Here is a 15,275-nt window from a genome sequence, read left to right as displayed (position 1 = left end):
GCCTGTCATTGTCCAATCTCTGCTCTGCAGCCTCCACCTCGCCGAGACTAGAGCGATTGAGTCCCGCCTCTTCCTCTGGTGCACATCCGCAGTTGGGATATTGGCGGAGGTATCGCGAGGCAACCGGAAGCGGTTCTTTCTCTTTTCTGAGTCGACTCGTGCTGCAGCCATCATGGTGAGCGCGGGAGCCTGGCCGAGGCCTTGTCCGCGGCGCTTTTATTAAGGCTTGCTGACGTGGAGGGTGGTTGTGAAGGGTCTCGGGACAGCCGCCGTTTCCCCTGGGTGGCAACGGCTGATTTAAGGCGAGAAGGAGGGAAGCGGAAGGGCCCATGAGGGAGAAGGGCCTAAGGGTCTGTCTTGGGTGTGAGAGGAAGAGATGGTGATGGGCGGTTCACGAAGGGCAGGGGGGAGTTTTGTCAGCTTTTTTACCATTTCTTCTCGGCCGTGGTGAGAAAATCTTCTCCCATAGGAGTTTCTCAGATTTCTGTAACCTTTGTACGGCCACGCTGTCGCGTCACATCTAAATTGCCTTGGGCCTGGGGAAGAACATATTATAATATCAAAAACCGGTTACTGTATTTCAGTTGTTTCAAAGTTCAAGATAGGATGTAAATAAGTTGCCTGCTTTGTAGGACTGTTAGAAGAGGTGCATAATTCTATAAACTTGTCTAGTAATGAATCATTTGAGTCATTAAAATAAAGTTTATCTGATTAAGGTGTTCAAACGCTATGTTGAGATTGGCCGAGTTGCTTACATTTCATTTGGACCACATGCAGGCAAGTTGGTAGCAATTGTGGATGTTATCGACCAAAACAGGGTAAGTTTCAGTGCTTATGCTTTATGTTTAATAAAGCAGTGCTTTTATCTGTGGGAGACAGCAGTGATCAGGAATTGCACACAGGACTGGTTATTTCATCCTTCTACATTTAGCCCACCTATTTTCTATGTAGCTGCAGTGTGCTTGTTATAAAGTATGATTATCAATTATGATTATGTTAAACAGGCTATTAACATGTATTCCATACTGGTTACAGAGGAGGGGGTTCGTTTTTTATGGTTAGTATAGAATTGCAGGCCTGTAACTTCTCAGCAAGCTTGTAACTTTTGTGTGCTTCCTTAAGGAGACAGCTAATGATTTAGAGAAAGAAATTGACACCAGGCAAATGTTCATCAGTTGCCTAGATGAATATCTGAACAAAACAGCTTGCTTTCTGAATACATCAGACTTTCAAAGATATAAACTTGTACAGGTGTTCCTCTAATGCTCCAGAAATTCTTGTTTCTGTAACCAGCTTGATTTACACTGAATTCTTTATAGTAGAGTGACTTTCTGCACCATGGATATATGCACATAAACACGGTTACGTTACAAGTAAATTTGCATTCCTCAGTAGTAGTATTTCCTGCAAGTTTACCTATAAACTCAGCACTTCAGGGATACTTCTGTAGTTTGCTCAATATATAACATTCTCTTCATTTAGTCTTCAGTAAAAGTTACCACCAAGAAGAATGTGCATTGGCTTGTGATACGAAGCAGTTATTTTAGTGTTAAGACTATTCACACTGGTGTTCTTCGCACTCCTTTTTAAATCTTTCTCATGGTTCTCAAAACCAGAGACAGAAATGAGAAGCTGTTGGTATCTTATAGAGAATGTTTCTTGTGAGTGTAAAATGAACTGAAAGGAGAAAAAAACCCACTGATTATGTTTAATTCTCCATTAAAGACTCCATTTTTTGTCTTTAAAGTTAGGATCTGAACAAATCTGGGTTTCTTCATAATCTCTGCATTAAACATTTCTCTGGAAAACTTCAGAAAGCTTAAATTTTTCCCTTGGTTTCTACAGGCCCTAGTCGATGGTCCTTGCAGTGGTGTCAGAAGGCAGGCTATGCCCTTCAAGTGCATGCAGTTAACTGATTTTGTTCTGAAGTTTCCTCACAGGTTGGTTATCTGAAACTCCAGAATCACTATCCTCTAAATTTGGATTAATACAGAAATACTTGCATTACTGCTGCTATTGGAAGGATATTAAGAATTTATCCTGTTTTATCATGGCTGAAAACTTTGCGGGAATATAGGGAGTCATAGCACTTTCTTGTGTACTAGGTTATAACAAGAGGAAGCCTTGATATCAGCATGAAGGCTATTTTGTTATTTTAATTTTTTAAAATAAGTTACTGTAAAATGGTTTCACAAGGTATAAGAATGTTCACACATCAGAACTTCATATTAAGCTCTTACTTAAAGTTTAAGTATTTCCAGGCTAGACCATTGCCTACCAACTTTAGAATTTCTTTAATTACAATTTGTAGATAATTTTCCTAAATTAATTTTAATCCATCTAGTGGCAAAATCTTATATAATAAAATAATATCAAGGAAGCCTAGGCTGTCAGAGTTATGATTCTGTGTGAATTCAAATATAACGATATGAAGGAATGATAATTTGGCATTAAATGTGTCACTCAAGCAAGTGGATAGCATGTAGCATGGAATATTATCTGGACTGGTAATTTAAAAGGGCTGGGTTTGATTTGAAAGATGTGCTTTGGAATGCCTGGGAGTCCAAATGCACTGCCTGTGTGATACTCATTAAAGCAGCTGTGCCTTTTCCCAGGATTATGCAGCTATTGTACATTCCAAAGCAGTACACAACCGTACTTGTTCATATTACCTATGGGTGACTTGAACTAGCCCTGAACACTTCTTTTTAAGTGGGCATTAGATTGATTGGATGGTGACTGGGCAGCCATTTTTAGCCATGTTAACTTTGGTCTAACAATCTTGAGTTTTATTATGAATTGTTTATTTTATGTTAACTGCCCAGAGTCAATTGATTTGGACAGTATAGGTATTGTATAAGTAAATTACTAAATGTTTTGGTCTCCATCTCCCACCAGCTTCAGAGTCCACTGAGTTGTAGTTTGATGACACGCAGTAGGCTACAGTTGTTCTACCATGCTACTGAAGCAAAAATATAACCTGAAATTCCAGGTCGTCATATGTTCACCCTTGGATGAAAACCTTAGAGTCCTCCAAAAATAATTACCAAACTGCAGTCTTTATTATATGCATGACTGGAGAGTATTAACTATGTTAACTTTTCATTAATTGACAACAAAATGAAATAATTTGATATTTTCTAAAGCCATTCAACAACCATGCATTGCTTACTTGGCAACCATATATATTTATTTTGTACTTTTAATTATTTTAACTTTTGTAATTTTTATGATTGTAAGCTGCCCAGAGTCACTTGTTGAGATGGGTGGCTATAGAAATTAAATTAAAGTTCATCTTACATAAATGTTGATTGTAAATGAAAGATAATCTTAAAAACAGAAAATACTTTAATTTGTCTATATTTTAAATTCAGTGCTCGTCAAAAATGTGTGCGAATTGCCTGGGAAAAAGAAAACATTAATGAGAAATGGAAAGCCACCAGATGGGCACAAAAAATTGAAGCCAGGGAGAAGGTATGTTTTTGAAACCACATAAAATATGCAATAGTTTTGAGTTAAATGGCATTTTGGAAGCAGCTGAATGATGAAGTATAATTAAGAACTCTATTTCTGCAGTATCTGTGGCCAGTTAACTGTCTATATAATAAGTTGTTCAGGAAACTTGCCTTTTTTGATGCTTCTGCCTCTTGAGGTACAGCAGGCTATAGGACTTGGAAAACAGTTGGGATTCTGAACAAAATGTCCTTCATTCTCATGCTCTGTCCTGAACTTGGGACAAAACAGGGCATTTGTTCCACATTGTTTGAAGTTCTCTGCCATAAGTAACAATAGGAACTTGATACAATCCTTTTCTCCCTCACTCCTCATCCTATGTCAACAAAAGTAATTGGGATGGTAGTCCATGCTAAGTGCTGCCTACCATTCAGCCTATTGGAAAAGTAGCTAAAGGGATGACTTTTATGTTTGTTGAAAATTGCTTCTAATAGAAAACACTTGTGAGCCAATCACTCTCTCACACCCCAGCCTACCTCAGAGTCCTCATGGGGAAAAATGGGAAGAGGGAGCACTGTGTATGCTGCCTTGAACTCCTGTATGAAAAGAAAGGATATAAATCTAGTCAATAATAGAAGCACAATTAATTATGCTTTTTGCTGCCTGCTTGCACCATTTTTTAAAAAGGTCTTGGGGAGGATTAACTTTGTGCCTTTTTTAAATTAAAAATATTTTTCCCCTCAGGTTCTTTAGAATTCTTTGTATTAGTTTTTTTTTTTTCTAGATTTGGTCATTTTTAATACTAAGCAAATCCTTGGTTGAAGACTCAGATATGTAAAATAAATAAATCATCTCCACTTCATTGCTGAATGCTCTAAATCCTTTACAGTCCTTTCACTGTAAAGTCATAATCACCTTGGGCCATTTATTAGTTCTCAGATGATATGATGAAGCTAAAAGAAGAAACTTTATCCTGAGATTATTAGGAAAAAAAGAAAGCATGTCATTGTAATAACAAGATCTAATTGAGTTAAGAATATCCAAAACAAATTGTCTATATAGCTTCAGTTTTATATTAATGTTTTTGTGGTTTTAATTTAATTTATTTTATATATTAATTATATACGTTTTATATACTTAAGTTTGTGATGGGAAAAAAAGTAAAAGCTTCCCCTGTGATCCTAGACACCCAGAAACAACAGAGCACATGCTTCTTCATTTGCACTGGTCTCATCTTACCATTATAGGTTGTCCTCAGTTAATAACGGTAATTGGGAACAGCAACTCAGTCATTTACACAGTCGTGTAAAGCGCAACATCTGTGACTGCGCTGACTTACAACAGCAGTTAGAGTTGTGGTCATTAAGTGAATCCTGTATAGTCATTAAGTGCAACATTCACTGGCAGTGAAAGTAAAAAATGGCAATCATGTGACTTGGACACTGTGACTGTTGTAGTTGTGGGCTGGTTGTCAAAACACCCAAATGGCAATCCATGACTGGGGATGCTGCAACAGTCACACCTTCAAGGACAAGCCTTAAGTCTCCTTGTTCAGCGCCTTCATAACTTTGAATGGTCACTGAACAAATGGTCGTTAACCAAGGACTACTTGTACTGCATCAATGCCCAGGGCGCACAACACAATATTACACCACCCTGTTGCTTTCAGATACTGACTCTTCTGCAACATTCAGCATTGCCAAGTTCTGTGCAGCAGTGGTCAAAATTGGTTGGATGATGACTTGTGCTTGGGGCTGAACTTTATGAACTAGATCTAATAATCACCTAGTTTGCCATATTAAGAACATTTTGTACCTTGATATAGTCTTCCATATACTGATTTTTTAATGCTCCTCTACACCCATCTAATGCTTCTCTCTCTTCTTTATGATTCTTGTTCTTATATATTATTTTAGTGTTTAACAACATACCTTTTATATCTTCCAGCTTTTTATAACTTTTAAGATTTTCTTTTTCACTCATATATCTCTACCTATCTCCGTCTCTATATCTATCTGATCCTTTATGCTTCTTTTTAATGACTATACCCTGCCCCCTTATGCTGGTCTGTGACTGTAATAAAGATTTGATTTGATCTGATACCATTTTGAAAATAAAAACTATGAGGTGACTGATTGTATTTTGCTGATGTATAAAGCTGGCAGTTTTTGGGAATCAGGCTCAGGATCTCAGACTTCTCTGTCAAAAAATCTTTCCATAGAAAGCCAAGATGACGGATTTTGATCGTTATAAGGTCATGAAGGCTAAAAAAATGGTAGGTATATTGTATATAATGAAAGTCTGCTTTCTAAAATCTGTGTTGAAGAACTGCAGATAGTTCTGCAGACATGTTCATGGAATTTTAGTTTTATATCCTGGGTGAAACTCATCTCAGTTTTCTAAAAGAAAGCCTTTAAGCTGGTTCTCAGAAGTTAATTGCTCTTTCAGCATGAACATCTTGCAACAGGCCTATAGCTGTATATAGAAATATGTTGGAGAAAAAAATATAAGTGGATATAGTCACAAGTGATATTTGTGCTTAACAAGATTTTTATTTTATTTATTTATTCAATTTCTATAGCTGCCCATCTCAGCAAGTGACTCTGGGCAGTTATAGAAAACATCCCTTTTCCTTGCTATAAAATCACAAATTGCTGTCATCTATGTGCAACCAGTCTAAACATCTTGTTTGTCTAGATATTTGTGTTTATGACAGACATGACATGGATGCTCAGAGAAGGAGTTGACTGCCTTCCAGTCTGGTTGTTTTATGTTTGGTTGTATTTGTGCTAAAGAAAACATGGGAGAACATTTTTAAACTGCTACATTTACCATTTCTTCCATTGTTTGGCCCACCTGACTTCATTTTCACTTGTTTGTTGTGCTATTTTCTTCTGTGCTATTTTTAAACTTACAATATTTTGCATGTGGAAGTCTTCTGAAAATGCATCCTTAAACTGTTTATTGAAATTTTGTTTTTAATATTGAAAGCATGATTCAGTGTTGATTCAGATATTGAAGGATTATGTTTTTGCTGAGAACTTGCCTTAACATCATTTAAGAGCTTTCAGGATGTCAACTCCATTAGAAATTGGGCCAGAGGTGACTAAGGAAAGAGTTTTCTCAGGGTTCACATCCCATTACTATATTGCTCTTGCCAATAGACTTTCCTGGCACTGCATATAATGGTTTTAGGTGCAAAGTAAAATCCTTAACTTTGCAACATGCAACTTTGGTTTTATTTTTTTATTATTAGGTATTTTAACTTAAATTACAGATTTGGGGAGTTGCATGCCACTTAGAGTTGATTGATTGGAGAAGTCTATAAACCCTGTAAATAAAATGAATGAACACCCAGTGTCAACTCTTGATACAGCTGGCTTTCTGCTTTTAGCTGTTCATCGGTAAACTTCTTTTGAAATAAAAGAAGGGATTATGGATAGGATTCTTCAGCAGCAAGTACTATAGTTCTGTTTTTCTGCAGACTTTTGTCATCTGAAAGTGAAAGTTGAATAAAAACTGAATACTGAAATATGGCAGATTATCTTTCAGTTGCTCATAAGTGAATAGTTTGTAAAGATGAAAACTGAAACATTCTTGCTTTATAATTATTACATAATTGTTTTTACAGAGAAACAGGATCATCAAGCATGAAGTTAAAAAGCTTCAAAAGGCATCTTCTACCAAGAAAGCATAAATTGTCAACAAATAAAACTTCAATATGTACCTAACATGATCCACTGACGTGACTGATTATTTTCCTCTATTACTTCCACCAAATTAACAAGAAAAACTGACTATTTGTAGGACTGCTATGTTTAATAATGAACAATTTATACTTATTTTAAGAGTACAGAGAAGATTTATTTACATTTGTGGTGCGAGGGCAGGAGTGCCCCACATACATTGGGCAGATCTGTATTTTTATTTATTTAAATGACTTTATTTAAGAGACATCCATCTTAAGAGACACAACTCTGGGTGGCTCACAGCAGTGGTACAAAACACTGGTGTTTTGTAACACCATAAAGCAAATGTAAAAACCTGATGCCACAATCATTCTCCGATTCAGCCAACACCACCATCTTCAGGCTCCAACCTCACCCTATCCCAGTGCTTGGGGCAAGAGTCAGCTCTTTGCGGCCTCCCACAGAGAGGGTAGGGGGCTGCTGGATCACAAGGGGAAAGATGTTCTGCAGGGCAGGGGCTGCTATGGAAAAGGCACACTTCCTGGGTCCTGCTAGGTAACAACATTTAAGGTGGGGGGCCTGGAGGGTGCCTATTCTGTCCAATCTGGTGCAACATGCAGGTGTGGTCAAGGGGAGGTAGCCTTGTAAATAACCTGGCTTTGTGTCATGTAGACCTTTAGAGGTGAAAAGCAGCACCTTGAATTATTCCTGAAAAAAACCGGGCAAGTGCGGCTTGCGCGGCAGAGGTGTAACACGGGTGAGTCCGGAGGTGCCCAACATTGCTGCTGCATTCTGGGCAAGTAATTTCTGGGTGGTCTTCAAGGCAGCCCCATGTAGAGCACATTGCAATAATCCCACGGGGAAGTAAATTGTGACCAAGTGATTGAGCAAGGCCTCAGTACCCTTAGCCATGGCTGCAATCTACTGCCAGTTTACCCCAGTGTGAGCTGCCCACCATTTCTAGGGAGGAGAAACACATGATGTCCTTAGCATTTATTATTTATTAAAGTTATATGGCCACCCAACTCACGGTGACTCTGGGCAGCTAGTGCAACCTCTATCCGTGTTTTCTGATGCTTTCCATTTTGCTCACGACGAAGCAACGCTGTCCTGTTTTCATGCTGCACTTCAATTCCATGTAAACAGACTCCTTCACTGGAGTGCCCACTGTGGGAGCACCGCACCTCCCTTCGGTCACTGCCTTCAGCTTCCCTTTCCCCCCCCAAGTTTGTTGATGGAACAGAGCGAGATGTACTTGTCTACTTTCTTAACAATTCCTTAACTAGTCCAAGTGATAGGAAAAATACTAAAACTAGTATAATTTACTTTTGTTTTTGTTTTAATTGGTCCAGGAGGGATAAAGGAGGAGGGCAATCCAATTGGGCCATGGTGGGCAGAGTTTGGACAGGATATCAGGCCATCACTGGGTGAAGTGATTGAAAGCCTTGAAATCTGGAAAAGGATTTCTTCAGCCAGTTTCCTTTCCAGCCAGCTTCTGCACAAGAGACAAGCAGCTGAAAGCTCGTGTGGTATTTTGCAAGGGCCAGGATCTGTGGGGGCAGACAAGGGCTCAGTTTTTTTTTTTTTTAAGGAAGGCTTAAGGCACCATTCGGTTCCTGAACATCCCTCCCACATTACAAGAAAATATTATTTTTTTAGTTCCATCTGCTCTGGAAGGAAAAGGGATTCTGGCAGGCCTCATGCAGCTGCTGGGTTGCACTTTTGTACCTCTGAATTAGAGAAAGCATGATTGAACTATACAAAGGGAGCACTGTCCAAGGCCCCTGAACAATTTTGGGTGTGTCTCTCAGATTCCTTTGAAAAGCTATCCAATTGTTAAAGTGATAGCAGAAAATGAATTCAAATCTTTTCAATGTAAAATAATATAACACAGCTATTTAATGTAAACTAAATCATGGGTAGATATGTATTGGGCCTGCCTACTTTTGGAGTCAGATCTTGGCATGCCAACAAATGTTTAGTAGGCTCTCAGCCTGCTAACAGTTGTACTGCATGCTCTAGAGCAGTGTTTCTCAACCTTGACAACTTTAAAGAGTTGTGAGTTAAGAGTAACTTTAAACATGCTGGCTAGGGAACTTTGGGAGCTGAAGTCCACACATCTTAATTTGCCAAGGTTGCAAAACACTGCTCTAGAACCCAGTCTGGATTTTTTTTTTCAATTCTTTGCTGAGAAAATTACTACTTGCCTCTATCTTGATATAAAGGGAATCTTAGATTTAAGAAAAATGTGTGAAATATATGTTATTTCAACTATAATTTTAAAACTGGATTCTGGCTTCAGTATTTTTTATTGAAACTGGTGGTATTGTTTCATGTAACTGTCAGCTGCCTATTTCTATTAATGGAACCAATCTCAATGTGTAGCATTTCTACACATGAGCAATACTCTAGAAGCCAGAGCTAATCAGCATCCACAATTTCTGTATTGGTGGATTAATGATCTGGTTTTATTCAAGGTAGCTTTCTACTTCTTTTCAGACTGATGCCTGTTGGCAGCTAAAATACACAAGAACAGAAGCCTGGACATCTGGATACTCTCATAAGGGTCATATCTGGTTTGAATGTCATGCATTTGGCCTAGGTCCAGCTGTGCATAGGATTATTGGTAGGTTTATAGCTAGCTTGGTATAAAATATAGTAGGTAACACTTCATATGCCAAATTGGTTGTATTTGCACATCACTGTATGGATAAGCAGGCTTGTTAAGTTGGTACACCTGGGGGGGTGTCTCAGACAGAGTTTGGCATAATAACAATGTAGACAAAAGAATCCCTTTTCTGGGGAGATTAGGGGAAGGGGTCAGAGAAGTTATTCCATGCAGGTTTTTCCAACTCAAGTTGGAACTCTGGAAAGAATCCAGAGCAAGTCTGCTGAATCTCCCTCTTATTTAACCCTGTGAGTACAACTTAGCTTTTCTGTCTCCAAAACATTTTGTTGCCTTCAACTCCAAAGCACTTTCTTTATAGCCGTTTCTTTATAGCTAGTAACTGAGGAATAAAGTTTTTGAATAGGGTTAGGCATACATAAAACTCAAGTCCTACCCAACAGCAGTTCTTTGGGCATGGTCACAAACATTCTTTAAAAAAATATATTTACTATTTTTCTGCTTATGTAAGGATATATCCCATTTTCTGCTTATGTAAGAATTAATAAATAAAGAGAGGGAGAGCCCACAAAAAACCCCTCTTACATATAAAGTCTAAATTAAGAATATTTACTCAGTTTGTGTGATATGAAGAAAAGGGAAATTAAACATACGGACTTCTAGTGGTAACATTTGCATCTTTCTGCAAATTTGAATTTATGCTTACTATTTATGTGTATTTTTTCCGTATTCAAACTGAAATTGAATATGGCAGGTGTAGAGGTTTGGACATCTTTCCAGTCAGTATTTTGTGACACCTTTAGCAGAATTATAGCTTCCAATATTTCCTGTAATAAGAATCTTTGTAATCTTACTTTTGGAATATCCAACCTCTTTTCAACTTCAGTTTCTTCACGATCAGACATTAACTTGAAGACCAGGAAAATTTTCACTTAAAACTGCCACCAAACTGTTCAAACTGCAGGGTGTCTACAGGGTATGGTGAAAAAATTCAAGATGGTGGCCACAAAGGTGTGATTGAAGCTCCACCCATTTTTAGGTGTGTCAGCAGTTGCACCATTGTAATCACCATCTTGAATTTTTGACAACACTTCTGCAGAACTTGAAAGCAGAATCCATAGATTACAGCAAATCACTTGCTGAAAAGTTAATTTGACACTGGAATAATTGTCCACAGCTCCACAGCATAGCATAAATTATCTTCATGAGGGAGTTGAACAAAGGAAAGGTTTTTTTCCTACCTCATTACAAAAGCCATCTAAAGAATGGAAAAGAAAACCCTCCTAGGTCTGAAACACTTTGAAATAAAATGCTTTGGATGAATGATATAAAAATTGAACTGTCTGGTCACATTACACAAAACACATTTGGAGAAAAATATAAAGGTATGAACCATGTGAAGAAAAAAACATTTCAGTGGTTAAGACAGGATTGGCTTTATTATGCTTTGGTGTCGTATGACAACCACTGGCACAGGAAATACTGTGTGGGTGGAGGGAGGATAGGATTCAATAAAATAGGAACTTATTTTATTTTACTGAAGCTAGTATCCCATAATCAATAAGGAAACTGAAGCAGAAAAGAGGTATGATATTTTAGCAAGAAAATGATCTGAAATATACCTAAAATCAACTGTGAAGTACTTAGATGAAAGTAAATTAAAGGTTTGGGAATGGCCTTCACAGTCGTGAGAGTAGAATATTATTGAAAATCTGTGGGGACATCTCAAACATGGAGTACATACAAGGAGGCATACGAATATTTCTGAGCTAGAAGAGTTCAGCAAGGGAGAGTGGGAAAAATGCCTAAAACAAGAATAGAATGAGCTAGTTGCAAGAAATGTTTGGAAGCTGTTATTTCTGTCAAAGAAGGTGTTACAAAGTTTTCACTGAAATTTGCAGTATTGATTTCAAATTGTTGGAAAATTGATATGTTTAATTTTGTACCATGTAGGAGCTATGTCAGCTTCTATTCATTTAGGGATTCCTTGAAACATACAATATGACCAGTGATGTCTAAACTTTTGCATACAGTTGTGGATGGTGTCCTTCTAGCCTTCTAGTATCAATTATATTTCTCATCATAAAAGCATGTAATATCTATTTTATCTTCCTGTTAGTGCTCACACCATTGGTGTATAACTAATAGTAACATAAGCATCTACAAAAACAAATGAACTTTCCAGAACTAAATTAATACACAAAATTACGTATGACCAAAAGGGAGCCATTATAGTACATGACATACAAAATGAATGTTGCATTTTTAGCATGCCTACAATTAACTGAACTGATCAATGTCTTGCTGTAAAAAGCTCATGAAACAATCAACATGACACAATATTTTTTGCTTAATTTTAAAAGCATAGGAATGTAAAAAATAGATGCTCAAATAGGGAAGTTCCTATTTCTTAGCGTTTTTTAAAAGTACACATCATATCTTCTAATCTTGAGAGATGTATAGTTGTTCCTTATAACCCTCTATTTCTCACAAGCTCTGTAACTTGCTTTCACAAATATACAGTAAAATAAGACATACAGGTAAGAACCTAGGTTGCCACAAGATGGTGATGTTTCTCCCTTTTAAGTTCCTGACAAAACCTGATAGTTCCTTTTAGTTGTTGAAAAATGTGCAAAGCAAATTTCTTGCAACATAATTTATTCATACTGTGATACAAGTGTGATGTAGTTTAACAGAAAAAAATTGTACCTGTGCAATTATTTTTAGTTTCCTTATTTTATTGATAGATAAATGGAATTTTGAGTTCTGGTCAGCAAAATAGCCCTGGCCATTAACAAAAACAATTTTTCTATTGCACATTAATGTTGGGACATTAAAATTGGAATTTTTGGCAGTTATTTTCATGTTCATGTAAAAATAAAGGTCTCCTTTTCCAGGAGTGCTGGACTAGTTCGGAGACATAATTAATCCTGTTTGGCTTTGATGCAGATGTCTTGGTTTGCAAAAAGAATGGTACTGCTGGATAGGACCGCTTAGCTAGTAATTTTCTGTTTTCTTGCTCATTCTTCTTCCAAGCAGGTAGGCTGAACTGATGATACAGCCATCACCAGCCATATGCTAGTCAGTGGCATCAAATCACTGTTTTTCTGCTGGAGGTTTTTCAGAATCCGTTCTGGAGGACAAGATTGAAGCCAGAAGTTGATTGCTTGTTCCTTGATGTTAATGTTGGCTTGGAATGGCAGTGTTTGGATGAGAAGTTCAGCTTGGATGGAAAAGCAATATTGTTCCTATTGTAACAGTGTGGTGAGATGTGATCTTCTCACCAGAAGGATTACCTTAAGCCAGCAAAAGCTCTGCAGCATCTGAATGTGAAATACGTTGAATAATAATACTGTCGATCAAGACTATCTGAATTACACAGATACAGATTATAAACACTGTGAATAAACAATTGATAAACAAGTCTTTGGCTGTTATGTGCTGTTTAGAAGAGATCTTGGAAGAAAGTATTTTCTGCCATTATCTTCCCTTGCTTAACAATGTAAAGGTAGCTTAAAAAAGGAATGCTTTTTGGTTTTAACTTGATTTGTAAACATGGATTTATTTGCAAAAATAGAATAGAAATAAATACAGTGAAATAAAAACTAATTCAGGAATTCTTTTTAAGCATGGTAGGTTAACAAGGCATAGAATCCTGGTCTGCACACACAGTGAAGGTGAAATAAGAATGTTTGCTAATGACCGGGATCCTCTAGAAGGCTGAGGATGAATTTTAGTCAAAATTGCTAAAAGTCACAAGCTTTTTCTTTTTCTTTTTTTGGGGGGGGGAGTCCACTGATATCTCTCTGATGTGCAGTTATGGTCTTTTGTGGCTATATAAACAGCAATACTCTCAGCTTCACCATTGGAAATAAAAGAAACCTCCAAGTTTTAAGGAGGTGTATTTCTGATTTTCACTGATAGAAATGAGTGTGAAGGAATAGATCTTTTCATTGTACTTTTCTTGTTATAGCCCAGGATGCAGCTGGCTGGCTTGAGGAAAAATGCTGAAATGAGTTTGGTTTGATCCAACATTTTTATGTTGTGGCAGTTTACTATTTTATTCTAATTACCTGGGTTTTCTTATATGAAATGCCTGAATTATTTTTATAGAGCAAATGAGAGAAATGCCCTGTCAATATTCTGAGATGATGGAGATACATTCTCTGGGTTCAGAGAGAAGTCTTTTTTGCTTTCTCCAGAACTCGGAACATGGAGAAATATAATCTCTGGCTCATCAACTAATTAATTCTCTCTTTTCATGATGGTTGCTGGAAGAACACCAAGTAGTGATCAGCCTAGCCTTGAAATGACATCAGAACTGCTCTGCCCACCAAACATGACAGAGTTATAGAATTTTAGAGTTGAAGAAACTTGGAAGTCCTCTATCATAACCACTTGCATAAGGCAGGAATCTCACAATATATTTCTCCAGTCCTTCCTTCCTTCCTTCCTTCCTTCCTTCCTTCCTTCCTTCCTTCCTTCCTCATGGAGGTTATGGTTTTTCTAGAATGGAAGACACACTTCCTTTCTAGAATAACAATTCTAGCATATTGCAAATCCGATCTGCAGAACCTGACATCTTTTAACAAATGTGGATGGGGAAAATGGGGAGCTGGCACTACCTAACTAACCTTGACTGATCTCAGGAAGGTAAGCAGAGTTGGATCTGGCTACTAGGATATCCCAGCCTTCTAGACTAGATTTGGAAGTCAGAAATTGTCCAAGAAGACAGTGATGGCAAAATGCTTCCATCCTGTGCCCCAAAACTCTACTGTTGTGTCCAAGTAACCACCAAGAAAGAAACTTGACTAGAAGGAGGTATTTTGAAGGGGGAAAAAACTTTTACTGAAATGAATTTTTTATTAGATGTCAGTTTCATTTTATTGCCTTGCTGAGTCTGTTCAGGACAGAGATAGAACCCCATCCCACCCCTGTTTAATGGTAATGACTCTTCATAATGGAAGATTAGCATTATATGTGTGTGATAATGCACTGCATTAAACCAAAATGGTTTAATGGTTTGAGTTGGCTAAACATGGCCTGTGAGCCCAACCTTAGTGGCTGAAACTTGCTTAAAACAAACCAAGCTTTGATGTGTGAACCAATCAGGCTCAGATTCCTATGCCCTGGCATCTTACATATGAATTGTGACTATGTTATAATCTCTGATAATATTTTTATTATGGTTGTGCCATTAATGCACATGAGAAAAACACAGTAACATGAACAAAAGAGAGTTCATTGCAAGAAAGACCTTGTATTCAATAGCAATAAAAATGTGAGAAGCAATAGTCAGAAGAATGCAAGTCAACAGAGTTATAGAATGAACAGAAATAAACTGAAGCAGTACCATGCTGGAACTCATATTGGATGAACAGTGATCACAGCCTTTATTACAGGCTTTGTTCTATACAATTTTAGACAGTTAAACTGGAGCCAATGAAAAGAGGTAGGAGGGGAATTAGCCCTTGACTTCCACTCTTACCTTTGAGCCTGATAAAAAG

The 15,275-nt window shown here is 37.5% G+C and overlaps 1 protein-coding gene across 1 annotated transcript; it reads left to right on the top strand.

Annotated features, from left to right (window-relative positions):
• RPL14 (ribosomal protein L14) lies at positions 1-7,189 on the top strand. The gene is made up of 6 exons (XM_063303947.1): positions 1-175; positions 717-818; positions 1,846-1,940; positions 3,375-3,474; positions 5,675-5,728; positions 7,085-7,189. Exons 1-6 carry the CDS (start codon positions 173-175, stop codon positions 7,148-7,150), a joined length of 420 nt encoding a protein of 139 aa, XP_063160017.1. The 5' UTR covers positions 1-172; the 3' UTR covers positions 7,151-7,189.
• The last annotated feature ends 8,086 nt before the right edge of the window (positions 7,190-15,275 follow it).

The sequence above is a fragment of the Candoia aspera genome, chromosome 4, assembly GCF_035149785.1.
Source record: "Candoia aspera isolate rCanAsp1 chromosome 4, rCanAsp1.hap2, whole genome shotgun sequence".
NCBI lineage: Eukaryota > Metazoa > Chordata > Lepidosauria > Squamata > Boidae > Candoia > Candoia aspera.
This window is presented reverse-complemented; position numbering and strand designations above follow the sequence as displayed.

Coding starts and splice junctions, on each gene's coding strand:
- RPL14 (XM_063303947.1), top strand. Junction 3,475..5,674: donor AAATTGAAGCCAGGGAGAAG/GTATGTTTTTGA, acceptor ATCTTTCCATAG/AAAGCCAAGATGACGGATTT. Junction 5,729..7,084: donor TCATGAAGGCTAAAAAAATG/GTAGGTATATTG, acceptor TTGTTTTTACAG/AGAAACAGGATCATCAAGCA.